The sequence below is a fragment of the Coenobita brevimanus genome, chromosome 6 (genome assembly GCF_032717465.1).
Source record: "Coenobita brevimanus isolate Jiangsu-jjx chromosome 6, ASM3271746v2, whole genome shotgun sequence".
NCBI lineage: Eukaryota > Metazoa > Arthropoda > Malacostraca > Decapoda > Coenobitidae > Coenobita > Coenobita brevimanus.
The window spans coordinates 21,615,636-21,642,926 of NC_136959.1; the positions used below are offsets into that span (position 1 = coordinate 21,615,636).

General features: G+C 40.3%; 1 protein-coding gene across 1 annotated transcript; it reads right to left on the reverse strand.

The window, feature by feature from the left end:
• Positions 1–9,290: 9,290 nt before the first annotated feature.
• On the reverse strand, positions 9,291–14,368 carry LOC145400526 (uncharacterized). The gene is made up of 2 exons (XM_080273050.1): positions 13,537–14,368; positions 9,291–9,433 (listed from the first exon to the last, which is right to left on the reverse strand). The coding sequence occupies exons 1-2, from the start codon at positions 14,366–14,368 to the stop codon at positions 9,291–9,293; spliced, it is 975 nt and encodes a 324-aa protein (XP_080129176.1).
• Positions 14,369–27,291: the final 12,923 nt, after the last annotated feature.

Consider the following 27,291-nt stretch of genomic DNA (forward strand, 5'->3'; position numbering starts at 1 on the left):
ATAGTACGTTACTGACTGAACCCACATCCTTTCCATCACCGTCACCATCATCCTTGACAACCATCATTTAATAATCATATCCTCTTCTGGTCACCCTCAAGTAAAATAATTTCCTCTTGATCGTCCATGATATTTTGGAGACGATGTCCACTGCAAGTTTTGAAAGGGAAGTGTGTGTGTGTGTGTGTGTGTGTGTGTGTGTGTGTGTGTGTGTGTGTGTGTGTGTGTGTGTGTGTGTGTGTGTGTGTGTGAACATGTTGTATTCCCTTTTCGTATTTATTTCACTTACAAGCCTCTGTTTCATGGTGGTGAACTTATTCTTTTTTTGCCCCTTCTACTTTTCGCAGTATTTGAGCTGCCCATCTCTCTCTCTCTAGCCAATTTTCCATTCGTCTTTACTTCATCAGCAGGGAACAGTACGTCACGCCCAATCCAGCCTTCATTCATCCTGTTGCCGCAGCCCACACACACACACTCGCCTGGCCTTTTGGGTATTCATATTTTGTCCCGGTTCCCAGTGCAAAAATTTACACTTTTCCATCACACCAAGGCCACCGCAGCATCCACCTGCCGCTGCTCCACTATTGTTTTCTCTCTCATGCAGTTTCTCATATACCATTTTCTGGCTGTCATCTTTTTTTTTTTTTTTTCCGTCTCTATTGTTTTCATCATCTGTGGTGTCATGTTCTCCCATCCAAGTGTCTCTTACAACCTCTTCACTCCTTGGTTCTGTCTTCTGTTTTTTTTTTTTTTTTTTTTTTTATTCAATAGCTTCAGACTTTTTCTCTTTTTCTCAAGTGCATTTTGTCTTCATTTAGAGCTGCATAGAATCTGAGATGGATGTATTTAAGTCGTCATATTTCCTCTTCCCCCCCCCCCGTATCTTTCTTGTGTTTCCTTTAACGTCTATCTTTTTTCTTTAAATTACCTTTCTACTTCTATATTTTTACAGATATTACACTTTATTTTGTCCAGCCAACTTTGATTTCTTTCCAGCAAATTCCAGTGACAGATATTGGACTCTTGAAACCTAGACTTACTTTTTTCTATTTATAATTCGTTTCTTTCTTGTTACCTATCCTAAGTTTATCTTTGTTTAAAAAAAAAAAAAATCTGTTTTAGCTTTCGAGAATCAAGAGTTAGAGCCAGGATTATCTTTAATATTACCTCCGCCAACGAAGGTGGAGCAGGTAATTTATTCACCCATGTTTGTCTGTTTGTTTGTCTACATGATATCTCCAAAATTTCTCAATAAAGTTCAATAAAGTTTGTGGATGGGTGGGCCATGGGCCAAGGAAGAAATGATTAAATTGGGGAGCGGATCCGCATCCGGATCTGGATCCTATGTATCCCGTATAGTATCTCCAAAGTTCTCGATGAATTTCAATAAAATTTTGCGAAAGAGTAAGCCATGGGTCAAGGAACAATTGATTACATCTGGGGGCGTATCCGGATCTTATGTATTCCACACAATATTTCCACGGATCCGAATCCAGATCCTTTTAATGGCAATGGCATTGGCGGAGGTATGAGCTCCATGAATGCCTTCGTTATTATTGTTATCATTATTATTACATAATTTGTGGTATGTGGGGGCGCTCACCATCCACTCACTTGGTGTAGTGCTGCTGTCGGGTGTCTGCCCTTTCCTCTCCTCCATCCTTCTTTCCTTCCATCCTCTTCTGGCTTTCTTTCCTTCATTCTTTCCTTGTCCTTCTGCCTACGGGTGACTTTACACTCTCTCTTCTGTCTTTCTTTCCTTCATTCTTTCCTCTTCCTTCTGCCTCTGGGTGACTACACTGAGTGACAAGCCAAATGGTTTCCTGTACAACAGGAAACCATTTACAAAGCTGGGTGGTAACCATATCACCAAATTATAGCGCCTTGTGGTTTAGTGGGTAATTATTGTGCTCCAGTCGGATTGAGCAGGTGAAGGTTTATATCCAAGGGATGGTTGGGGTTGATTGCTTATGTAATGCCACTCAGGGATGAGTGAGGCTGGTCACTCTCATCTTAAATGTCGAGACCAACTGTCTAGCCCCAGGCTCTTACGCTTCTCATGAGGCAAATTAGGATTGGATAATGGATGGCTGGATGGAATATTATTATTATTATTATAATTATTATTATTATTACTATTATTATTATTATTATTATTATTATAAAAGAGATACAAGGTAGGGCAGTGGGTGTTGGAGTGGCCCTAATGAGAGGGGGCAGTGTCTGGAAACTCCCTATACTGCTGTTTGGAGATGATATTGTGTTGTTAAGTGAAGAGGAAGGGGAGCTGCAAGTCTTGGTGGATGAGTTTGAGAGTGTGTGAGAAAAACGGAATTTAAAGGTGAATGTAGGGAGGAGTAAAGTTATGGTCTTCGAGAGAAGTGAAGTCTGTGAATGTACAGTGAGACTGGATAATGAGGAAATGGAAAATGTGAGTACGTTTAAGTACTTGGGTAGTGTGATGAGTAAGGATGGAAGTTTGGAGGATGAAGTGCTTGAAAGGGTACAGCAAGGAAGAAAGGTTGTTGGTTCCTTGAAGGCAGTGATATGAAACAGGGAAGTGACCATGGAAGTGAAAAAGTTATTACATGACAGTATTGTGATACCAACTCTAACGTATGGAAGTGAAGCTTGGACGTTGTTGGTGGGACACAAGTCAAGAGTGAGAGCGGTGGAAATGAGTTATTTGAGAGGAGCCTGTGGAGTCACATAGAGAGACAGACTGACAAATGAGGAAGTGAAGGAGCGTTGTGGTGTGGATGTGGATGTTATAGGAAGTATTAGGAGAAACACATTGAGGTGGTTTGCCCATGTGGAGAGGATGGAGAGTGAGAGACTGACAAGGAGAGTGTATCTGAGTGAGGTGGAGGGGGAGAGAGGGAGGGGAAGGCCAAGAATGAGATGGAGGGATGGAGTTGAGAGGTACATGAGAGAGGGGGGAGGTGAATTGGGAGCAGGGCAGTGAAATGGCAGGGGACAGGGTGACGTGGAGGCAATTTGTTTGTGGCCACCCCGTATAAGGGATTAAGGCGTTTGGCAATAGATAGATAGATAGATAGATTATTATTATTATCAATGTTATTATTATTATTATCATTATTATTATTATTATTGTTATTATTATTATTATTATTATTATTATTATTATTAATTTCTACAGTATCTTTTCCCAACTCCCACCATGCCTGTTTTCTCAATTGACCTTATGTAACTTCTACCTTTCCTTCCACCATTTCCATCATCATAATTATAAAGTTACCATCCTGCAGGACCCAACCTCAGCATTATAGGAAAGTCCAATACAGGTCAAGACTGAAGGACTCTGACCAAGAAAATATCCTGTTGCAACCTAGGAGCCCTAAGTATAATACCGGATTGTGCCTCGAGGACCTTTATCGAGAGAGAGAGAGAGAGAGAGAGAGAGAGAGAGAGAGAGAGAGAGAGTTGAAGAACCCTGAGAGAATTTCGTCGTCATGCATTAATTAGAAAGGCATTCCCAATCCGATTACTTTCTGAGAAGCTTCTGCGGGTCGTGCCTGAAATCTGATGCAATTTTTATATTTTTGTTGAGTGTACTACTACCTATCTGATTTTAGCCTGAACGATATTATTTGCAGTCTTTTTTAATACGTTTAGCCTTTTATGTATTTTTTCCTTACACTTTTTAAATAACAGTTCAGGCTTTTATGTATTTTTCCTTACACAAACTTGTTCGTGTATTAGAAGCAATTTCATAATCCGCATCCTTCGTCATTCTTACTTGTTTGACGGTATCCGATGTTCTAGAGAGGGTCCAAGCAATACTGTCCCTATTCAGTAACAACCCTTCCTCCCACTACCTCCCATCAGCCCTAAAACTCCTTAAATTTGACCTTACATCTTAGTATTTCAGTTTTCACTATAATCTCCTACACTGTTATTCTCTTTCCCTACTACTTAAGTCCCTCGTTGATGGTAATTCTCCCGCATTTTCACACGTCTTCTCAACCTCCTCCTCTTTTACTGTGCCTAAGTTGTTCATTTCAAATTGATTCCTTTTATTTTCGGGGTTATCTCGGCTTTGCTTCATGAGCACCATTTCTTTTGACATGGCTTTGGACCCGAATGCATTCCTAAAAATCTTTCTCAATTCTCTTTATTTCGCTTTTTTTTTTTTTTTTTATTATCTAGCATTTTTCTGTTTTTACTCCCTTTTCCCCTCTTCATGCATTTCCAGTATTCCATTTTCCTCTGATTTGCACTTTACCATCTATTATTATGCATTAACTATAATTATGCTTTCCTATCGTCTGAGTTATAGGACAGTTATAGGTAGAATGTTATTTTTTTATTCCCTGCCAACACAGAGAATTAATGAGATCGACTGGAATTAATGAGATCTACTGCGCTTCACCTGTCTCACACATAATGCCACCAGGTCCATCAGTTTGTACAAGACAAACAAAAGGGGAGGCATCTATGGAAGATATATTTAGAGAATTACTTATGGATAATGAGTGAAATTGTGAAAGGAGCATGGAAACGAAGAAAATTATACCACATAGGAGAGATATATACGGAGAGAGAGAGAGGGAGAGAGAGAGAGAGAGAGAGAGAGAGAGAGAGAGAGAGAGAGAGAGAGAGAGAGAGAGAGAGAGAGAAGAAAAGGCGTCAGCAAAAACAACAGTAACAAGCATCACTTTTTTACCACCATCGTGCTGTCACCTGTCTTACTGTAACAGCCAAAAGGGATAGGTCTAGGTCGGCTCATAATATTAGTATTAGCATTAGTATTTACACTTTAATCCAACCTCCGTATACGACGCCATAAGGTGAGAAAATGTCAAATTGCTCTCGGTAATGTCATCTCAGGTAATGCCAGGAAAAATGTGTGTGTGTGTGTGTGTGTGTGTGTGTGTGTGTGTGTGTGTGTGTGTGTGTGTGTGTGTGTGTGTGTGATATTACTGTTTTGCGAAGAAAAAATAACTAAATTCTTGGCTCCCGCAAATTTGTCCCTTTAAGAAAATTGAAAAGAAAAATTAAGATCAATTCATTTCTAAATGTCTGGAAATATTGTGTTAAAAAGAACGGAGGTCATAGTCGGAGGGAAATACAGATTTAGGGAGGCAGTTCTAAAGTTGACATTTTGCGTGCATGAATAACTGAGAGTATCGGTTAATTCTTGCATTAGAGAGTTGGAAGAGAGGTGAGAGTGCACTGCCAGACGGGTGCTATGAGCCCCCCCTATTGGAGGAGGGGTGCAAGCAGACAGTTCAGATCAGTGGCTCCTGGTAGTAAAAAGATAAAGATGCAACACTGCGGTAAGAAACAGAGAGGCTGAAGTGTGTCAATAAGAACAGATGGAAGCTTTAAAAGCGACCGTCGGTAACCGCTGCTACAGAAAGAGCAGACAGCAAGCCTGAGACGAGGGCACGGAGAGAGGAATAGAAATAGTAAAAAGGCAGTTTGGAAATAAAAGATTAGTGCCAGACTTGTCAGAAAGCCCTTGAGATATCAACTGCGATGGCAAAGGTTTTGCTAAGGTACCAAGAGGAAAATTACGAGTATCAAGAAATGAAGGTGAGAAGATCGGCTGGGGTGTATCCTTTCCAGTACATGTTGACAAAATAGGAAGAAAAATTTACCTCGGTATCCACAGGTGCAGTACCGAGGACCCCCACAATTGTTAATCAGTCTCTCGTCATCGTAGTGAAAGTGTACATACTGAGTTAACGCGGTCGGTCACGTCATTCCCTATATCATCATCATCATCATCATCCGGATCTCCTTTCCCACCCTAGGAGTCCTCTAATACTAAATATATACTTGTCTATCACAGCCAGCACTGACAACATATACTACCACTACCACCACACAACATGTCTAATACAACCAACACTGACAAATCTCTACCAACAGTGCCACCACCAAAGCGTTGCCGCAAATCCTTCTTAAAGTAGCATCGGTTTTCTGAATTTTCTGTACTGAATTAGCACCCAGTTTTATTCCACTGTTACCTTATAGTACCATGAGTTTTGTGTTGTTTTAAAGCCTAGTCTCTCCAGTGTTATTTCTTTCTGTCTTTTTATTGCCTGACGTCACATCCAGTAATTGGTGGCCCAGACAAAAATCCCTCCAAGCTTTCCTGATTTGTTCAGTAACAGTCTCCTCCCACAACACAACACCCTCCACTATTTTTCCTACTTCTTTTCATTGTTGTAGTTTTCTATTCCCTATTCTTCACCCAACCTCAGTTTAAGAAGAACATTCACAGAGTACATACCTCCACAAAGCAGGACCATACTTCCTTTCATTTTTTTTTTTCTATTGACTGATATTGCACAAAATTTAATCATTTGCATTTCTAAAAGTCCTCAGTCATTATTCCAAATCTGATGCATTTGTATCCAGTAGTTTTTCATAATACCCTATTGCTGACAGACAGACAGACAAACCGAGCTAAAACATACCCTTGGCGGAGGTTACAGCACCAACTGCTTGCACACAGGCATGTCAGTACTGTTTATGAGACGTGAAACATCATAAGTTAATCCAGCAGCCATCCAGTGCTGCTGCAACCTCAGTGCCTATCTCAAGTGCTCCAACTAATAACAAAAGAGGCCTAACTAAGAAAACCTAGTAGATGGATCAAAGACGACTGAAGACATTGCACCAGTCCCTGCTAAAACATGAGACTACAGCCGCTTGTTACAAGAAGTCAAATTCAGAGAAAACAAATGTTATCTACTGTACAACAGAAAACAACTTGACTGAAATATAATAGACAAGGACATCCATTCACATCCTGCACATACACGTTTTATCAAAGGCAGAGACAGTATAAAACACAATGCATATCTGGCAAGAACGGGAATTTTCACTCACTCCTTCCCTACACCATCTATGAGTTATTATCCACTTATAGTTAACAGTCCCAGTTTTGACATCTACAGTATTTTACTGCCTTCAGTCATTAATCCCTCATACGATTCTTGCACGCTATGTTGCCCACGAAAAGCCCTAGGTGAGTAGATACATCAAGATCAAGATTAATAAAGATGTCATACCTCTGCCTTTCCCTTCACGGGGGAGAGATGGGTAGGAAGAATTCTGGTTGATTCCGGGTGCAGACTTGTTCGAGTTTCACACCAGATTTACTAAAAAAATCAGTTCTGCCTGTGTGTGTGTGTGTGTGTGTGTGTGTGTGTGTGTGTGTGTAAACTTGCAAGTCATCCTACTTTGTGAACTTGTTGGCCGGACGGATAGATTGGTGGGCAGATGGGTGGGATGGGTTGGTGAGTGGGTGGGTGGGTGGGAAGGTAGGCTGTGTGAGTGAACAGGGTGGGAGAGTATGTTGGATGGGTGGGTGAGGTATATGGGATGGGTGGATGAGGTAGATGGGGTGAATGGGCAGAATGGGTAGGGACGATGGTCAAGGTGGGTAGGAGGATGGGCAGGGCATGTGGGTGAGGGAGGGTAGAGGATAGTCCATGCACTGTTAGAAATCTACGTAAAATTTACGGTAACGTGCCTGTGTTAACCCGCCCCGTCCCGACGACGTATGGGTACGTCACCACGATTTGCATTTGCCAGTCCCGGCGACGTACCAGTACGTCGTGCAATTGCAAGGTACCTAATTTGCACAATTTTCAATTTTCGCACGTGATTTTTCGTATGTATACACGGGACACCTTCCTCTATTCATGTACAAGAAACCAAGCAGGGACAATGCCTTACACTGCATAACCTCCCCCCTCCCCCCCTCATGCCATTGTCTTGGCAAAGGACCTGTTACCAGTGACCTGGCTAATAAAGTTATTCAGGGCCAGAGTGATTCCCCAATCGATGACAATGTGGAGGACAATGTTTACATAGCATTAGAAGAAGAAACAGCCAGAAATAATGATCAGGTAGTGTGGCAAAAATAGGTCAGGTATGGTGATTAGTTAGTGAGTGAAACAATGCTTATAATGCCTTTATTACTGCTTGAAAACCAATATACTGTCATACTACATATACATTCGTACAAAGTAAATAAATAAATACCGTTTATGAGTGGATAAAATAGTTACCTTCCCATAGAACTCGTTTTCTTTGGTGCCAGCATGTCAGAAAACCCACTCAGGTAAGGAGGAACTCCTACCTGGATTGGGCACTTTAAACCTCAGGTGAGCGATTTCTCTATGAATTTTCGATGTTTCTCACCAAAAGCGAAGGTTTTAGCCAAAAAAAAAAAAATCGAAAATACCTCGGGACTGGGGGATGTCGGAGGTGCGGAAAACCTCGGGACGTGACGGGTTAAAGTACAGTCTTGCCGCGAATTCCCATGTTTATAGTTGATTGCTGCACGAGGCCAATATTACGGGGATTTACCGGTATCTACATTTAACTATACAGTGAAAACCCGTAAAGAAAAAGTTGGACTTTCCTACTTATAGCGGTCAGCGCTATGTACAGCTCAATCAGCGCTGAGCGCTATAAATAGCAAAGGCTCTGTTTACCAACCGTCCGTAACAAGTGCATCCACGGTCCACCACTGCGTGCTTTGGAGGTTTAGTAAGGGCGTCTGGTGTCTGTGTTGCAGCAGTTTTATAGTGGAATTGTGGTGTATATATATCTTTCTGGGTTTAGGTAAGAAACTCTGCAGTACTGGTGTAAAATGAAACCATGTAACGTTTAATTTTAACGTGTGGGATACTGATATTTGCTTTTAAAGTTTAATATCGGTGGTTATGAAAGTCTAAGCCTAAACCTTGTTATTTTGATTATCTTACAAGTTGTTCTTGGATTTGGAGAATTATTCATGTTTGATCGCATCTTCAGGCTTGTGATAAAAACTGAAACTTCTATAAATACATTTCGAGTTGTGGTATACGGTAGTGCCCAAATTTCATTTATATATCCTGACATTTAACTAATGTAATGCACATGTATATCAAGGTATTCAGTTTCATTATTTACACACAGATCACATGGATCTTGTTTTGGCACTATTGATGTTTGCGGTTAATGAGGAGACAGACATAGGCCTATGCAAGTTGGTTCTGATAATGATGAATGGTATTTTAATCCCAGGAGTCATAATGCTTTTGAGAATATGAACTGAACTACAGGAGTCTTAGCAGTGTCTGCATACTGATAGCCAAGTTGCACATTAGTATTGATATTTTTTTTCTTTTTTCCCAGCGACCAAGTAGTCTAACAACTTTCTCACAGCTACTTTCCTCTCCTCCCAACCCAAATTAAGCAAGCATAAACCTGATTTAGGAACATATTTCAGTGTAAACAGTGTACTTTTTCAGCACCAACTGTCACCAGCTATATGACACATTACAGATATCATAGAAGTACACCAAATTATCAGTTTCCTTGTGGAGTAGGTAATTGCCACCGAAGTTTTGTGTCATATAATGGATATAGGGCACATGTGTACTGAGATCATGGCGGAAACAAGCTGAAGAAGGGAACTTATGGGAAAACTGAAAACAAGAATGTTGCTGTGCAGTAGGTATTCAGTTACTCTATGTCTGCAAAAATTACATGGTTTGACAGAACTGATAGCACATTTAAAGACACATATAAGCAATGACACATGTGTAAGTTGCCCATTCAGAAGGTGTCAGAAATCATTTCATAGGGTTGGTTCATTAAGTGCACACCTTAGCAGGAAACACAGGTGTTGGTCTTCCGATATGCTGAACAGGGAATGTCTTCAGAAAAATGAAAATAATGTACACCAAGAGGGAAATGAAAATATAGAAGGTAATGACAATGATAGAGATATTGTAGGTCATGAAGACAATGATGTGCAGTCACAAAGCAACCCAGAGATGTTTCAGTATGAGCTTCCTGATGTGCTGGAGCAGGATTTATTTTTGAGGGAACTTGCATTATTTTATTTGAAACTTCAAGCAAAATTTCTAATTCCTGCAAGCACTTTTGGTAGGTAAATGGTGAAAATACCTTTAAAGGAACTTTGTGTGCCATCATAGGAGACAATCTTGGGAGTCACGGGGTAGGTGGATTCACAGAGAGTTTTCGACATCAAAATTTTTGCAGATTTTGTATGATAGACCTGAATTCATTCAAGGATTGTCCATATGATGTTGGTACTGCCAGAACTGTGGAGAACTATAAGAGTGATGCCTAATATGTTGAGCAAACTCCAGGTGTTGAGGTGCACAATGGCATTAAATTTAATTCAGTTTTTAATAAATTAGACCACTTCCATGTTGCCAGCCCAGGATTACCGCCTTGCCTTGGTCATGATCTGTTTGAGGGAATTGTAAATTATGATGTACCTCTTATCATTGCAGATCTTGTAGGCAAGAAATGGTTTAACTATGATGAATTAAATAGGAAAATTTCAGAGCTAAAATATTATGGCACTGATAGCCTAGACAAACCATGTGAGATCAGTCAAGGTGCTGAACGACTTACAGGTCATGCTGTGCAAAATTGGGTTCTTCTCAGGTTATTTTCAATTTATATTGCAGAATATGTGAAAGATCCATATGATGTGTGGCAATTATACTTAAAACTCAACCTTATAGTTGAATTAGTGTGTGCACCTGCAATCTCCCAGGGGCAGATTACATTTTTAGAAACATTTGTTCAGGATTATCTTGAGAGCAGAAACTTAGTCTTCCCACAGGTCGACCTTAGACCTAAGCACCATTTTCTGCGCCACTATCCAGAGCTGATCCTCAGATTTGGTCCTCTTATCAGACTTTGGACAATTCGATTTGAGAGCAAGCACTCATATTTTAAAAAATGTGCAAGGGGCTTGCCAAACTTCAAAAATGTATGTCAGTCCCTAGCTGAGAGGCATCAGCTGTTGCAAGCCTATTACAGTGCTGGTTGCTTATTTCGACCACCACTCCTTATTCATCAGGCACTCAACTTCAGTGATGATATGCTTGACAAAGATTTGGTTGCTGCTGTTTGTGCATTTCAGTTTACAGAATACTGCACAGTTATGACTAAGTCAATTATATTCAAGGGTACTCAGTACAAAAAGGATATGGCATAACTGTTGGAGAAAAATGAAGGAGGATATACTGTACTGTGAGAAAAATAATTTTAATTTTTGTGAAAAATTCAACTGATATTTTTTTGGCAGTGAAATCTTTCTCTTTCTGATCCATTCAGACATTTGGATTGCTTGTGTCATATGCTCAGTCTCAGTTGCAGACAAGGGTAAAATATGTTAAAATTAAAGATATTCTTAGCTATACACCACTCTCCATTTACAAACTAGGAAATGATTTGGCCATTTCCTTGAAGTATACAGTTCCACTCTCACATTAGACCCTGACACAACATAGGACATTGACACCAGAGATACGTTACTGTATGTTTAAAGCATATCATTGGCCCCTGTTATGCTTCAACTTGCAGAAGCCTGTGAAGCTGAAATTTAAATATAAGTTCAGAGGTAGTTTCCCTCCTCAGATGAATTAATTTTTTTTATTTAACCTGCCCCGTATTGACGACGTACGATACGCGTTGCAACTTTTTTTCACGCTCAATACCCACGACGTTTATAAACGGTTTGCAAGTACAAGATCCATTATTTGCACATTTTTTAAATTTTGCATGTGATTTTTGCTGCGTATACGCATGACACCTTCCTCTAACCTGCCCCAGGTGGGGACACTGAGCAACCCCACAGGTGACTGTTTTGGGGAGGTGGAAGTACTGGGGGGAGCGCTGGAGAGTGGTGACAGAGGAAGTGGTAGAGTGAGGCGGGCGAATGAAGGTGAGAGTGGAGGGGAAGGCAAGTGGCTGGGTTGGCAGCAGCTGCCGGGCAGCTCCCGCGGTCAGCCTACTTTATCTCCTTGCTTTCTCCCCGCGCTTCCTCTCCACAGCTGACTTTCATATGATGTGTGATGGGTGAAAGGAACAATGCTTATATTGCTTAAATTCTTGTGTAAAAACCAATTTATTCCTGTACTACATGTAACTTTCTAACAAATGAATAAATGTTTATGTTGTCCGAGTCATTTGCAATAGTTACCAGTTACCAGAGAACACGTGACAGCTGCTCCTTACCTCCAGAGAATACGGTACCAGGTGTGCAGAAGGTCACCTGTTTGACCCACTTCTAAGCCCCAGAGAGCACTTTCTTTGTGATTAGCTGTTGTTTCTCACCAAAAGCGGAGGTTTGATCCAAAAAAAAAAAAAATCGAAAACTTGTTGTGAATGGGAGGTGGGTTTGGTAATAAATCGGTCGGTACAGGGCGGGTTAAGTTAGCATATTATATTCAGGCTTTTATAAAATAAGGGTAGAATACAGTGTGGTGGCCTGCAATAATTAGGTAGTTCCAGGTGAATGTAAATATCACTTAGGCTTCTCCCTTCCTTATATATATTTTTATTACGAGAATAGATTATACGGCATATTTCAAGGGGAAATAAACAGCGAAAATTAGTGAATGAGTGCACGTGAGGTGTTGTCAGGTGATAATTAGCCAATTCCAGGTGTATGGCACTCTCACTTACCTTAATTCTTTTTTGTATATATTATTTGGTGTACGAATAGGGCATAGGGCTTATTTCAATGGATGAAATCAGTGGAAAATTCCAGGGAAGATTTACTTAACATAGCACAGCCAGGCAGGCAAGAGGAGAGAGTAATGGAGGGGAGGTAGGGAGGGGAGTCAAGAACGGTAAGAAAAGGCTAAATTGTCAACAATGTATGGGAGTACAGATGACTATACTCGGTTCCACGGAGTCTGACGCACAGATTTTGCCAGCTGATGACAGGCGGAATTGGTAACACTGCGCCGTGTCCTCGGGCGGTGATTGGTCAATCTCCATCGTATTTGAACGTGCGCCAAATTGAATTTGTATTCCTACCAACCTCCTCATCTATTTGTAAGATACAGAATTATACGGCTGCAGATTAATGCAATGATATCTTTAGTGATAAATGTCCTTTTTAACTTATTAGAGATAAACCTGAACGACACTGATAACAAAACTAAGGCGCTACTGGACACATACGGACAACAGTTAAGGACAGAAGCAGCCCTAATGATAATTATGTTTTATTGATTTATATTGTCATTTCACTATGATTAATTTCGTTCACACTTCACGCGGTTTAATTGTAGCGGCATGGTACAAGTTATTATTTTTTCATGGGGTTTCCTTTTATCTTTCCTTTATTCCGTCGTTAACAAATACTCGGTTCATTCTGCAATAATGTAATCCATTACTTTCCGGATCTCTCTCTCTCTCTCTCTCTCTCTCTCTCTCTCTCTCTCTCTCTCATGAAATGGCTCAGGAAAATAAACACCAAACGTATTACTGTAAGAAATTTTTTTTACTGAATCTGACTATGAATACAAACAAAATAATGTAGCTCTGTAAAGCTACTGTTACCTATGAAGGTATTGAAAATGTGTGTTTATTAAGAACAGCATGTATTGACCCCAGTGAGATTGTGTGTGTGTGTGTGTGTGTGTGTGTGTGTGTGTGCTCACACAAATCATAATCAAGAAAAGCTAAGCATATCTAAGGTAAGGTTGTATATTTAGGTCTCCATATCACTTTCCTCTTCACTTGGATCGTCCACACTACTTTCGTCAGATGCCACATTAATTACAAAATTTTCAACATAATGATCTTGTGCAATGTCCTTGGCCCTGAATTCAGCCTCAATTTTTAGTGTGTGGTCGATGCATTTCCGCCAATGTTCAGATGTTATGCTGTTGATTGCCTCGTAGGCTATTTGCTCAATTCTCTTCAGGCACTGGTTACCATTAGAGTTTTTCTGCTTCACTTCAGTTTTCACCTGTGCCCAAATTAGTTCAGTGGGGTTCAGCATGCAGTGGTAGGGGGGTAGCCTGAGTACTCTATGTCCGTGACTAACTGCTATCTGATCAATTTCGTATTCTTGCTTTGACTTGTGTTTTTTACAGATCTGTAGTAACTGTACTTTAGTAGCAGAGGGATCATGGGAGATGTTGTTTGAAGCTAACCACTGTAGTAGTTCATCTTTTCTGCTGCTGGTTGTTGGCACTTTACAGGTGAATTTTGAGTGGTATGGTGCATTATCTAAAACTATTAGTGATCCTTCACTGATGCTGGGAAGTAATTGTTCTTGGAACCAGATCTTGAACCGTTCATGGTCCATAGCATCATGGTAGTCCCCCTTTGATCCATTCTTGGACCGGAACATCAAAAGAGCTCCAGGTATGAAGCCTTGGTGACCACCAGCTTGAACTATGATGAATCTGGCACCTCTCCCCGTCTTAAGTTTAGGGCCAGCTGTTCCGTCTGGATCAGTCCAACAACGCTCAACACAGATGTTTTGGTTGATCCATGTTTCATCCAAAAAGACCACCGGACGGGGATGGGAACTTGCTCTGTTGTTGTTCATTTCTCGAAGGTATTCTTTTCTGGCTGCCACAATGTCCTTCCTTTCCATCAAAATTTTCCTTCCACTTTGCACCTTCTTATACCGAAATCCCAGTTGTCTTATTATTCTAAATAATGAAGTTCGACACCCCTTGAAACTGATAGGAGGCTCCTGGACTTTCTTTAATAAAGCCGAAATCGTTGGCAGTTCACCTCGTTCATAAAATGCCAGCAGCTCTCGTCTGATGCATCCTTGGTCAAAACTGTCCAGATTTCCTACGATGGGTGATGGTCGTACACGTTTAGGTGGTGAACACCATTAGGTGACTTAGAAGCCTCTGCTATTATCCTCTGGATAGTTCTGTAGCTGACTCCAGTTGCTTTTGCTGTCTTCAGTGTCACCTGTAGTTGTGTTTCACACTGACCCTCCCTTGTAAAAAATCGGTGAACGTTCATTATAATATTTCGTCCCTGACTTCCATATTTGTGAGGGGACCGTTGGAACTTTTTGTTAAGGCCTGTGTGTTGCTCTGTACTTGCAGTGCAGGTGGCGGTAGTATTAGTGGTAGTGGTAGCAGTAGTAACAGTGGTGGTAGTAGTAGCATTACTACTTGTTGTTGCTGTAGTTGTTGTTAGTGTTGTTGTGGTGGTGGTGGTAATGTCATGCTGGGTCCATGCATGTTGTCCAATACATACCTGCCGACAAATCTTTATTTCAGGCAACACATCCTAAGCAGGAATATATTAAAAATAAACGAAAAACCTACAGATGAACCCGTCAATCGTAAAGATTATACTATATATAAATAATTTCATACTTCTAACAAGTATGGGAAACCTATGCAATATTTGATTCTTGAGCTGCTTTCTGTTATAATATAGGTCATCAATTATGCGGTGTTTATGGCACTATTTAAAAAGGATTTTGGGCAGTCAAGTCTTTTGACATGGTTATTACAACAGCTTCATAAATTTTAAAATGCTTACGTAATGTCCATATAACACAACTAAGAAAATCTACAGATATTTTTTGCTCCTTTCTGTTATCCTACCAGCCAGGGCTACGTAAGTTGTGCGGGCGTTTGCAGCTAGCCTACAGGCCATATTCGGGCGCTATCACGTTCGCAAACATGGCCTACTGTCTCGCTCGCTGTTACCTCTACACCAGCACTGCTATAACTGATTGTACTAATTCGTATAATCGCTCTTCCTTAGTACTATTTATTACCAACAAGTAATGGAACTACAACCCACGATGAATATTAACACGACGGAAGAGTACAGAAAGTATTTGCTTGAGAACAATTTTTGAATTATGAACTGTACATAGCATCATCACACACTACGACTAAGTTAGGACTAAAGTTAGGACTAAAGATTCCAAAAATTCTTACAGTAGATGAGGTAATGAAGGGCATGGTGTAGACTGTGACAGTGTAGTAGTAGTGGGAAAAACATTCGAGCCTTCAAAGGACCTACGAAACCACCTTGCTCCGAACGTCTGAATTCCCGCGACAATCGCCAACACTTGTCCGTATACGTCCAGTTGCGACTTTACTTAGTTTTGTTATCAGTGTCGTTCAGGTTTATCTCTAATAAATTAAGAGGGACATATTTATCATTAAAGATATCATTGCATTAATTTATATCTTTATAATCCTGTATCTTACAAATAAATGTGGGGGGTGGCAGGAATACGAAGTCAACAGGACGCACGTTCAAACACAACGAAAATCCACCAATCACCGCCCGAGTGCAACGCGCAGTGTTACCAGATCCACCTGTCCTCGGCTGGCAAAATCAGTGCGTCAGACTCCGTGGAACCGAGTATAGTGTTGGACATTGGCAGTACTGATAGATGATACAAGCCACCACTTGAAAGCCCGGGCGAATTCAAAATAACACAGAATCACAAAAGTGATGACCCGCGGTATGATCCCTTGCTCCCAAGCGTCACGAAAGTGACGCCCCGCGGTTAAGGGGTTAAATTGGAACAAAAATGGTCATTAAAACTGAATGACATTTCATTGCTAGGCCAGCATCCTAAGTTTACTTAACTCAAGTTTTTTACAAAATCTTTATTTTCCTGACTTATTTTGCAGCATGCAGCTGATGTCACTAATATGAAAGACCTGCCTAGTACACCCTGTTTGATTGCAATTGGTATGTATCTTTTTTAAAGTATCTTATGTACAGTATTTTTTTTATAAGAAATTCAAAGAGATGCACAGATTGAAGTTCACAAGTAGACTCAAACCTGGCATTTTCTATGATGCAATAAATAGCATGTGTCAAGAGTTCCTGTATCACACACACATCAATTAGCCTTTGTGTTGAACGTTGCAGGACCCTCGCTTTACAAGGCGACCAGTTTTTGTGTGGCAGCAGACGGGGTGGTCATCCTGGAAGACATTGTCTGCTTCATCCAAGCACTGGCATCCTTGTTTGCAGTCTTCTTTGTGTTCAACATCCACTATCCAGCAGAGGCAGGCTTCACACTTGAGTTCATTCAAAGGTCTCCACCATTTTCCTACTTTTTACCATGTCTACAAAACTAATGTGTAGATACAGGCTATTTTAATTAATGTATTGGAAGGGTGTTGTGACTGTTGGCCATCAGCCCTTTTTTCTTGAAAGCTTCTTTTAAATTACACTATTTGCAGCCTTAATTTCCCAGATGTCATACACGAAAGGGGGTATCATTCTATCATTTCCATTATTGTTCCACAACTCATTGCCATACCCCTACTTGTGTTCATTTATATCTCAAGTTTAGGAACAATTGAGCACTTTATTAGTTTTTCAGATGATCATGAAAAGGGTGTGTAACATCTTTAGAACATTAAGTCCCCGATTTACGGTGCCCCTGTTTTAGTTAACTCGCATTTGTGATAAAAAAGAAAAAAAAAAAAAAAAAAGCACCCTTCCCCACCTTAATTAATGATGGCATGACTTGCTTTAATGTTGGGTTGTGTTTAACATTCCTATAGTAAAAATGCCATGCCCAGGTTCAGCTATGTTTTTTCCCAAAAAAACAATGGTTATCCGATGTTTTTATGGGGATTTAATTGAGTTTTAAGCTGCTTTTAGACTTAGTTTAGCTTGTTTTAAAGCTATTTGGGGGATTTAGGTGAGCTACAACTTGTTTGGGGGACTCATTTGGATGGGTTTTAGAATCAGTTGGGGCAGATCCCAAGGCTCCCAAATGCATCCCCATACTTTCTGTGTTATTAATGTCCCCAATTTACAATGCCCCACCTTACGATGGTTTTTTCCCATAATGCATCATTATACCAATGACTTATGCTTTAGACTTCTTTTAAATGCCATAATTTCTTTAAATGTTTGTTAATATCTATGAATTTTTCTTCACACAGGTTCTTCATGACAACTGATCCTGATAAGGGATCAAAGATCGCCGTAAGGGAAAGAAGAAAAAAGTGAGCATCATCAGGCCCAAGGTGCTGACCTTACTCAACACCTTGAAGGCACATCAAGCTGAGGTTGATGAGACAGAATAGTTATGGAAGAGCTCGTACACAACCACTTTAAGTGGTTGTGTTTGAGCATTACATAATTAGAGGACAGCTTTTAATGTTATTGCTGTATAGACACTTGAACAGTTCTGTATGTTATGGTAGATGGGGGCATCCATCATCCACTCAATGTAGAGCTACCTACTTCTTCCTTCCCGTATCATCCTTTTCCTCTGTCTATCCTCTTCTCTTCTTATTTTCTGTCATCCTTCCTGGCACTTTAAACTACTCTTCTTTCCACTTCAGATGACTGCATGAAGTGACAATTGTAAGGTTTTCCTGGAAATCATTTACAGTGCTGGGTGGTAACAATATAACCAAACAATGGGGCGATGGGAGCCTACGGGGGTGCCCTCGCTAAGTGGATCGAGACGCAAATGCGTTATCCACAACCTTCCTTGCACCTTGCAGTAGTGAGGTGCTGTCTGCTGTATGGGAATGTTGGTTCCCAGCTGGGAGGGGCCTTGGGGAACCGATTGCTTTCCTGCTGAAGGTGGGTTTGTTGGAGCAGGCAGACTGAGGAAGTTCATTAACAACAACAGCTCTTTATGTATGGAAGAAACTTTAAACCTGACCAGAACAGTCAATAAAGTATGCATGACATATATGACCAGCTTTAACAATGATTCCATCTTGCATAATTTTCAAGTTGTAGTTTTTTCTGCATGTGTTGCTTGATACTTGTTTATGCATATGATTATTGCAGTTGATATATATATATATTTTTTATGGGTTTTCCCTGAATTGTATGAATTTAGTAGTTGGGAGCAGTGATGTTTTCATGTGCTTTTCTGGAAAAAAATATAGAGCTCTTTGCCAAATTTTTAGTTTCTTCCACTTTACTGAGAGTTATCAAGAGCTGAAGTAATTGGTGGGTGGTGCTTATTTTGTTTAATACTGTATTTTTATATTATTATTTTTGTATTATTATTATTGATAACAATGACTGACAATCATGAGCATTCACTAGAACATGATGTGGAGAAAAATAAAAACTATGTTTTGTTTCATATATACATGTGGTAAATGGTATGGAGTGAAAAACATTGTTTAGTGAAATTTGATTTACGCATAAGTAAGGGAACTTGTTATGTTTAATGCAAATTGTTATTGATAAGTAGTTTATAAGACTGAATTGTCTGGATTTAGATGGAAGCAATGATGTTTTCACATGTTTGTCTGGTGAAAAGTATTGCTATGTTTGCCCCCAAAAATATGCAAGTGTTTTGCAACTGACAGAACTGCCAAGGGCTGAAGTGGTCATTTAGGTTAAAACTATGTTGTCTATTTTACATTAATATTAATAAATGTTAATCATGAACATATACTAGAACATAATGCAAAGAGAATAAATGTATATCTTGGTTGATTTGTAAACAGGGTAAATCATATTGAGTGGAAAATATCATAAGTGACATATTTATTTGCTGATGCCAAGAGAGAATTATTACATTTAGATGTGTTACCTTAAACTTACTTTCATTGACACTCCGTTATTATAAGTGCTGATTGTTAACCAGTGTTAGTGTTAGGAATCAGATAATGTCTTACTATCAATGAAAACCCATTGACCAGATACCAGTATGTGATTTCTGCTGATATGCATTATTCTGCTTAATAAAAACATTGTCATCAACCATTACCTTCTTTAATCAGTATTTCCTAACCATCATTCCATGTAAAACAGTCAAGCCCCGGGTTATTTTACGGCTGCTGTAAGTTGATTTACGGTTACCGTAGAGTTTTACAGTAAAAGGTTGGCAGCATTAGCTGCCAGTAATTTACGGTAATTTTTACTGGAAATTACTAATCCCCATGGGGATTAGTTCCATGGTGTAAGTAGGTCCATGAGAAGAACAGGTCCATATGGAAACTAGGTCCATAGGCTAATGGGACCAAGCAGGAGCATGGGTCTAATAGGTAAAGAAAATTTCACTGGGGAAACAGGTCCACAGAAGAAAATACGTCCAAAGGAAAAAATAGCTTCACAACAAGAAAAGGTCAAAGGGGGAAAATGGGTCCATTGTGGAAACAGGTCCTAGAGGGAAAATAAGCCAGTGAGGAGATAATAGGCCTAATGTGGAAAAGAAGTTCATAGAAATCCACAGTTCCACAAAAACACAAACTCCACTTCTTAGGAGGGTTCACAGGCCAGCTGGAGTGATAACACTGGTTACTGAGACAAGGCTGCAGACAAAGGAGCCCAACGAAGAGAAGAGACGGCAGAGTAAACAGAATGAATAACTAAATGGTCAGATATGTTGGAACTCTCTTAAAGGCGATCAGATAGACAGGTTGGTTACTATACAGGCTACTCTGAGTTAGTAAGGATGGAAGAGCCATAGACTAGGTTGCCAGATGGATCGGTGAATGGAGTACATACTGAATGGTAGTGCTGAATCCTGAAATCACCTTTGATGATTGCAGAGAGGGAAAAAAAAGATGTGTGCCAAATAGAAAGTAAATAGTCCAAGAATGTTATAAAGTCGGTAAAAGTAGGAGATAAGTAAACAGGACAGATACAATATTGTCAGAGAACAGCAAGACAAAGCCAGAAAAATGTCTGTAATCAACAGTATCCAAACACGAACGCAAGAGTAAGCTTGGAAATGAGTATCAAGAAGTCAGGAGAATACACAAAAGGAATTGCTATGAGTCTCAGTGATGAAACCAAAGTCTGGTTAGAGAAGGAGAAGAAATTAAACGAAATGCCTTCAATATTACAGAAACTGATAGAAACCATTTGAGAGCAGTGTATCAACTCATGACGTCACTGAATGTCTAGGTTTCCATATGAAAGTCATAGGCATAACAAAGTCGCTGGGTAGGCATATGTGTGTGTGTGTGTGTGTGTGTGTGTGTGTGTGTGTGTGTGTGTGTGTGTGTAGGACAGTGGAGGATTTGAAAGACTTTGTTGGAAAGTTGGATGAGGTGAGTGCGTGAGGGGGGTAAGGATTATTCGAGCGTTATTGACCTTAACAAATAGTAAGTTCACCCAAAAGGATAACATTTTCTCTCACACTGAGGTCATTACACACACACACACAACCGGGAGGAATGGCATTGCTGGAGGGTTTTGAATGTTTGACTCTATGAAATTTTCAATAGTCACGCCTGGGTGAACTGCACTAACGTTAGACTTCCAGAACATATCAAATGCGAACTCAGGCACCCGTCCCCCTTTCCGTATACATACATACATACATATAGATAGATAGATATAGATATAGACAGATAGGTAGACGGATAGACAGATAGATAAATAGATAGAAAGACAGACATGATGACCCGTTAATAGCACTCGATACTCATGAAACCCTATCTTGTGTGTTGCGAGGACGGCTCAGTCGGCTGGTGTGGGCGTTGTTGTGACAGTGGGAATAGAATACGATTAAATGATGCGGGGCAGCTGGTGAGGACACTGAAATAGCCGTACCCACAACACACGAGCCATGGCCCGACGGAGTGGATGGGGAGCGATATACTTGGGCCAACTTGTATTCAAGGAAAATGAATCTTTTAATCTGTGACACACACACACACACACACACACACACAGAATGAGAGAGAGAGAGAGAGAGAACTGGAAGTGGGGGGAAGAAAGCGATTTATGGCTTGTAGGCAGAAGTGAATGAGGAAAGCTGGAGACGTGCAAGGATGAGTTACCGTACGTTAGAGGTAGTGTCTGTCTCTCATTCTGTTTGAGTCTTGAGTTCGAAAACAAAGTCATTCTGAACATACGACCTTTTATAAGGCAGGGAAGCACTGAGGTACTGTAAGTTATATTGGTTACTGTCACGCGCTTTTTTTTTTTTTTTTTTCATATCTAAAAGACACTCGCCCAGGATGGTACAGCGGTATTTCGTTTCCTGTGAGTAAGGGCAGGATGTCTTTTCATTTCACTGAATTTTTTTAACACCAGGTCAGTTTATATAAATAATGCATCACTCTAAACACACACGCACGCACACACACACACACACACACACACACACACACACACACACACACACACACACACACACACAGTCAGTACATCTCTGGTTTTGTCGTACACATTTCCGACAACTACCCCTCTTGCTGATTCGTACTTGGCCAGCATGGAAAGGCTTGATTCTGACTAACGTTCTCTCTCCCAGGATGAAATTCAGTCTAGCAGTGGATCTCTAGCCTGAAGAAGAAATTTAATATAGGGAGGCAAAAGGGAGGCATTTATGGTTAGGGGTGCAGGGAATTTGATATATGCAGGAACGGGTAGGCGGGAAGACGGAGTGACAAATAAGGGCATGAAGGGAGGAAATGGATGAACGATTTTGAAGAGAATGATAAATGTGATATATGAGAGGAAGGGAAAGGGATGTGAACGGATAAAGAAAATGGAAGTGGAGAAGGGTTGGTTAAAGAGAATGAGAAAAGTGACTGGGAGGGGGATGGAAGGGAGAATGAAAGCAAAGGTGTGAATAATGAAAGAAGTTTGCCAGTGGAATGGTGTTTGGCAGAAAGGGCAGAAACCTGGGGCTGGGATGCAGGGAAGCAAATAAGAAGTGGAATGAGTTGAAGATGGTGTGTAGGGGGAATGGTGCGGGGTGCAAGGAGGTTTGGGGAAGGGAGAGCTGAAAAGACAGGATCGTGGGGGGGACAGACGAACTGACATTTTAGGAAACATTACTTGGAGATCTGTGTAGTGGAAGGTATGTAGTGCAAAATGAGCCGGGACATATTTATCTATCTATAGCCAGACGTCACAATCCCGTGAGGGGTAGCCACAAACTAATCGCCTCCATGTCGCCCAATCCTCCGCCATTTGGCTGCCCTCCCTCCAAGTCACACCATACCATCTCATATAAATCTCCACTCCGTCTCTACATCTCTTCTTTGGTCCCTCCTTGCCCCTCTCCCCCTCACTCGTATACACTCTTCTACTTAGTTTCTCATTCTCTATCCTCTACACATGGCTAAACCATCTTAGATTATTTCGGTTAACACTCAGTCACATCTGCATCAATATGTCATTTTATTTAATGACTGATGCAGTGAATTAGGCGGAATAAATTGAAGTAATAATTATGGAAAAACATAATTATATTTACATTCGCAGATACACTGACAGCACTGGATAATAACTGACACACACACACACACACACACACACACACACACACACACACACACACACACACAAAAGCCAAGCCATTATAAAAGTATAGTGTGTGGCAGTAACAGAACATTTGTCAGCCTGTGTGTGGCTCTGTAATCACCCCCGTTGTGGCACGTCGGGAAATATACAACAATTCGTCATTAAATGCTCTCATCTGTGTCGGCGTAGGATTACTGGGATTTCTGTATTTTTGGTCAAATGCGTGAAATACGGAAAAACTGTCTCCTTATGTCTTATGTTAGAGTGTGGGCTCTCATAGATTTAGTCATCAGGGTCGATAATGCTAGAAAGCTAATATTGGCAACCCTTTTGGGGGGACGAGGGAGATTATATTTGCCATTTTAATAATTGTAGATTAAACTCATACACTATTTTGTTCATATTTTTCTTCATCGTGGATTGATACAGAAAAAGGCGCTGTAACTGATCAGGAATTCATGATGAATACATTCCTTTGTGGCAGCGTGTTCTTGTGGGGACAGTGCACTTTGATGTCTGTTTATTGTTTGGATGGAATGTGTTGCCAATATATTTGCACCGCAACTGGATAAGCTTTGTTGACCAGTTTGGTGCTGACCTAAAATTTATGATGCAACAGTTTTCATTGTTCTGTCCCAGCTTCGACGCGCCGTGTATCAGTACTGTGATTTTTACCCTCCATGTGACGAATCAGAGGAGAGTGATGTTTGACGTGATCAATAGCTGTCCGCCCGTAGAGCTGTGCGGCAGGGCAGCAGGATGGCTGGCAGGGCGCTGAGACTTCATTTCCGGGTCAGAACTCAGAAAGTATTCGCTATAGTCATGAAATTTCATACACAGTTGTGTGTCTTATAGTGAACTGGTGCCTTTTGATAGGTAGAATGCTGTGTCTTACGTAGGTTTTTTTGAAAATAATGAAAAAGAAAAAAAAAAGAAACGTTTTCTCAGAGATTTCAAGGTGACCTGTGCAAGGAATCTGAAGGGCCCAGGCTACTTTTGGTATTGACTAATTTCATGGTTTCTAAGTTGTTACCCTCCACCTGACAAAGTCAGAGGAGGACGTTGTTATCACTAGGGTCAATAGGCGTCTTTCCGTAGAGCTGGGCGGCAGGGCAGCTGGCCCAGCATAGAGATATCATTTCGGGGCCAGAACTCACTATAGTCATGAAATTTCGCATCGCTATGTGTCTTATAGTGAACTGGTGCCTTTTGATAGGTAAAGCACTGTGTCTTCAGCATTTTTTTTTTTTAATGAAAAAAGTAAAAAAAAATATATATATATTTTTTTTTGTTTTTGGGCCAGGACTCAGAAACCAATACAGGTACAGGCTTCAAACTCCCCAGAATATGTGTTAATATGCCTCCTGGTGCCTTCTGGTAGTTAGAATGCCATGAGATTTTATGTTATGAAATTGCAAAAATGCATAAAACATATTTTCATGCATTTTTCTATTAAAACTTTGCAACTATTACACCTTGGAGGCAGAAATTGTACATGATAAATGAATATAGAAATATCTAATTATGTATGAAGATTCATGACTATTATGTAATCACAGAAAATGGCTGCCTAGATGAAAAAATCACGAGTCATAATTTCATCAAATATACTCATACCTTCATTATTACCATGGATGAATTACTGAAATATTAAAGATTTAATGTCTCTGTGGTATGCTGAACAGGTGGGGGGGAGGTGAGGGCCGATATGCGCATGGTTAGGTGTGCAGGGAGGCGGGGGTATGTGCTTCGTCAGATGGAGAGTTGCAACAGCGTAACGTTGCCTATGTTTTATTTCTATTATCAAATTAATAATAATAATAATAATAATAAAATAACTCTCTCTCTCTCTCTCTCTCTCTCTCTCTCTCTCTCTCTCTCTCTCTCTCGTTTCCTGTTTTCTTTCTCACTTACTTCTTTCAATCTTCACCATTTTCTTTTTTTCAGTCCATCTTCCCCTCATTTCACCTTCATCAATGTTCCCTTCTCATCACCATCCTCATCCACGCTCCAGACTAACCAGTTCCTCTCCCTCGACACACACTTTATCTCTCAACTTCACCTCTCCATGCTGGTCGCGTTTTAGTTCATTATTCAGAGCTCATGTTAATGACCAAAGTTCATATGTCATGCCTGTCGTAACCAACTTTCCGAAGTCTCTGCAGTTGTGAGGGTCTTAAGTCAGGTTTAGCTGAATTCCCTCGAACCCACCTCTCTCTCTCTCTCTCTCTCTCTCTCTCTCTCTCTCTCTCTCTCTCTCTCTCCTAGACCAGCAACTGTAGAGGAAGTTACAAAGTTGAAATCATGCAATGTGAAGGTATACGTTAAAAACAAACCACATATGAACAACTGGATATAAGGAAAATCTTAGCATATTATGTGGTGTGTTAGAAGAGTTCATCATTGTCCCTCTCTAACATGTTATATTTTTCCATAACTTACACATATCGTAATCTTCTTTGATGCTCTACCGACAGTCATATTTATATATCTATTGTTTGACTTCACACACACACACACACACACACACACATATATATATACATATATATATATATATATATATATATATATATATATATATATATATATATATATATATATATATATATATATATATATATATATATATATATATAAGCTTTCATACACCAGATTACAGGTGTCCTCCGTTCATTAGAAATCTGTAAAAGTTATACTTGAACAGCCGTAGGTTAAAGTTTGGGGCGAAACAACTCTGGGGAAGCGACGTCAGTGAAGTAGTTCGGGGAATAGAGGAATTCTGATACCCAGAATTTTGACAATACGGCAGTGGAACACTCAAGTCATGATCGCTACCAGATGGCCATGCAGCGCGGGGAAGGCGTGGAGAGGTGGCACAATGGGTGCAACTTCGTCTGAGCATTTGTCATAAAAGTACAGTATATATCTGTAAAATAATGCAACGGAGGCAGCATTCCGTCTTACTTGTAGGGGAAGTAGTTCATTTGTAATTGCTGGGCTATCAATTACTCTTATTGCTTGGTTCAGAATTTTGTCCAGTTGTTTTGGTGCAACCTCTCCACATCCACTCCACAAGGGTAGGCAATATTCGAAATGAGAGTGCACATGACTTGTAAATTATAGCTAAATCTCCACGGCGAAGAAATTACGGAGTATGTACAAAAATCTAAGTTCCTTAAGGAGGTCTCAGCAAGTGATCTAACGTGGAAGACCCAATAAGCGTATTTTTAAGTGAAACATAAGAATTAAAATTCTTTTAGAGATCGGAATACTGGTTGCACTGAAGGTATTATAGGAATTAGGCAATATCTACCTATTAGTAAACTGGATGTATTTGGTTTTCCCAGCATCAAATGAGACAATGTGATTTTGTCCCCATTCAATGATCTTAGATAAGACTTGATTTATGGAGACTGCTGTGCTAAGTTGGGAGTTAGAGATATCAAACTCTGTGAATGTCTGGCTATGTGGAAAGGAATGGTGAAGCGTTGAATCATCTGCATTGAAATAAACAGAATTATGGGTGACAGACACGAGATCACTAATATGAATGAGGAACAGGGCTGGAGCCAGAACTGATCCTTGTGGCACACCGGCAATAACTGTGGAAACTGGAAGATACATGATCTCACTTTACTCTCTTTTTGTTTCTGAGATATGAAGAAATAAGTGGGATAAAAGATGATAGGCAGTAGCAATGGACTTTGGAAAGCAGGGAACGGTGCCACACTGTCAAAACCTTTAGAAATATCAAGAGGTACTGCACTGATTTCTCCATGTTGGTCGATTCATTAATGGATTATATGAGTTACGAGATTGAATACGAGTATATCAACAGTGGATCTTTTGTGGTGAAAACCATACTGTCTGTCACTAATTATGTTGTTGGATTCAAGATGTTTAACGATGTACATGAATCTCGAGAGATGTGATAGCTATTGGTTTGTAATCATGTAGTCAGAGGGTTCAGAGGAACTTCCTTTCTTTGGAACTGGAGGGACATTGACTTCTTTCCAAGAATTAGGGAATGATTTTTCTTTATGTGTCCAACTCTGGGCATAGCCTTCACAGTCTGTAACCAAGGCCCAGTAGTCCTCCTACATATCATACATCTCCACATGTCACCACTTTGCCGCTAACACCCACCGTCCAAAGAGAATACATGCTAGGACTGTCTCATACAGGACTAATGTACTGGTATTAGCGGGGGTATTCTTACAAGTCGATGGGTCTTCTGGTAGGTCTGTAAAGTTTGCATTGTGGAATTCT

Bases quoted from the DNA above. Each gene is read 5' to 3' on its own strand.
- LOC145400526 (XM_080273050.1), bottom strand. From the start codon at position 14,368: ATGAACAACAACAGAGCAAGTTCCCATCCCCGTCCGGTGGTCTTTTTG. The intron at 9,434-13,536 runs GTGATATGGAGA...TCCCTTCTTCAG, and splicing joins CGATCCAAGTGAAGAGGAAA to CTTGTTTCCGCCATGATCTC.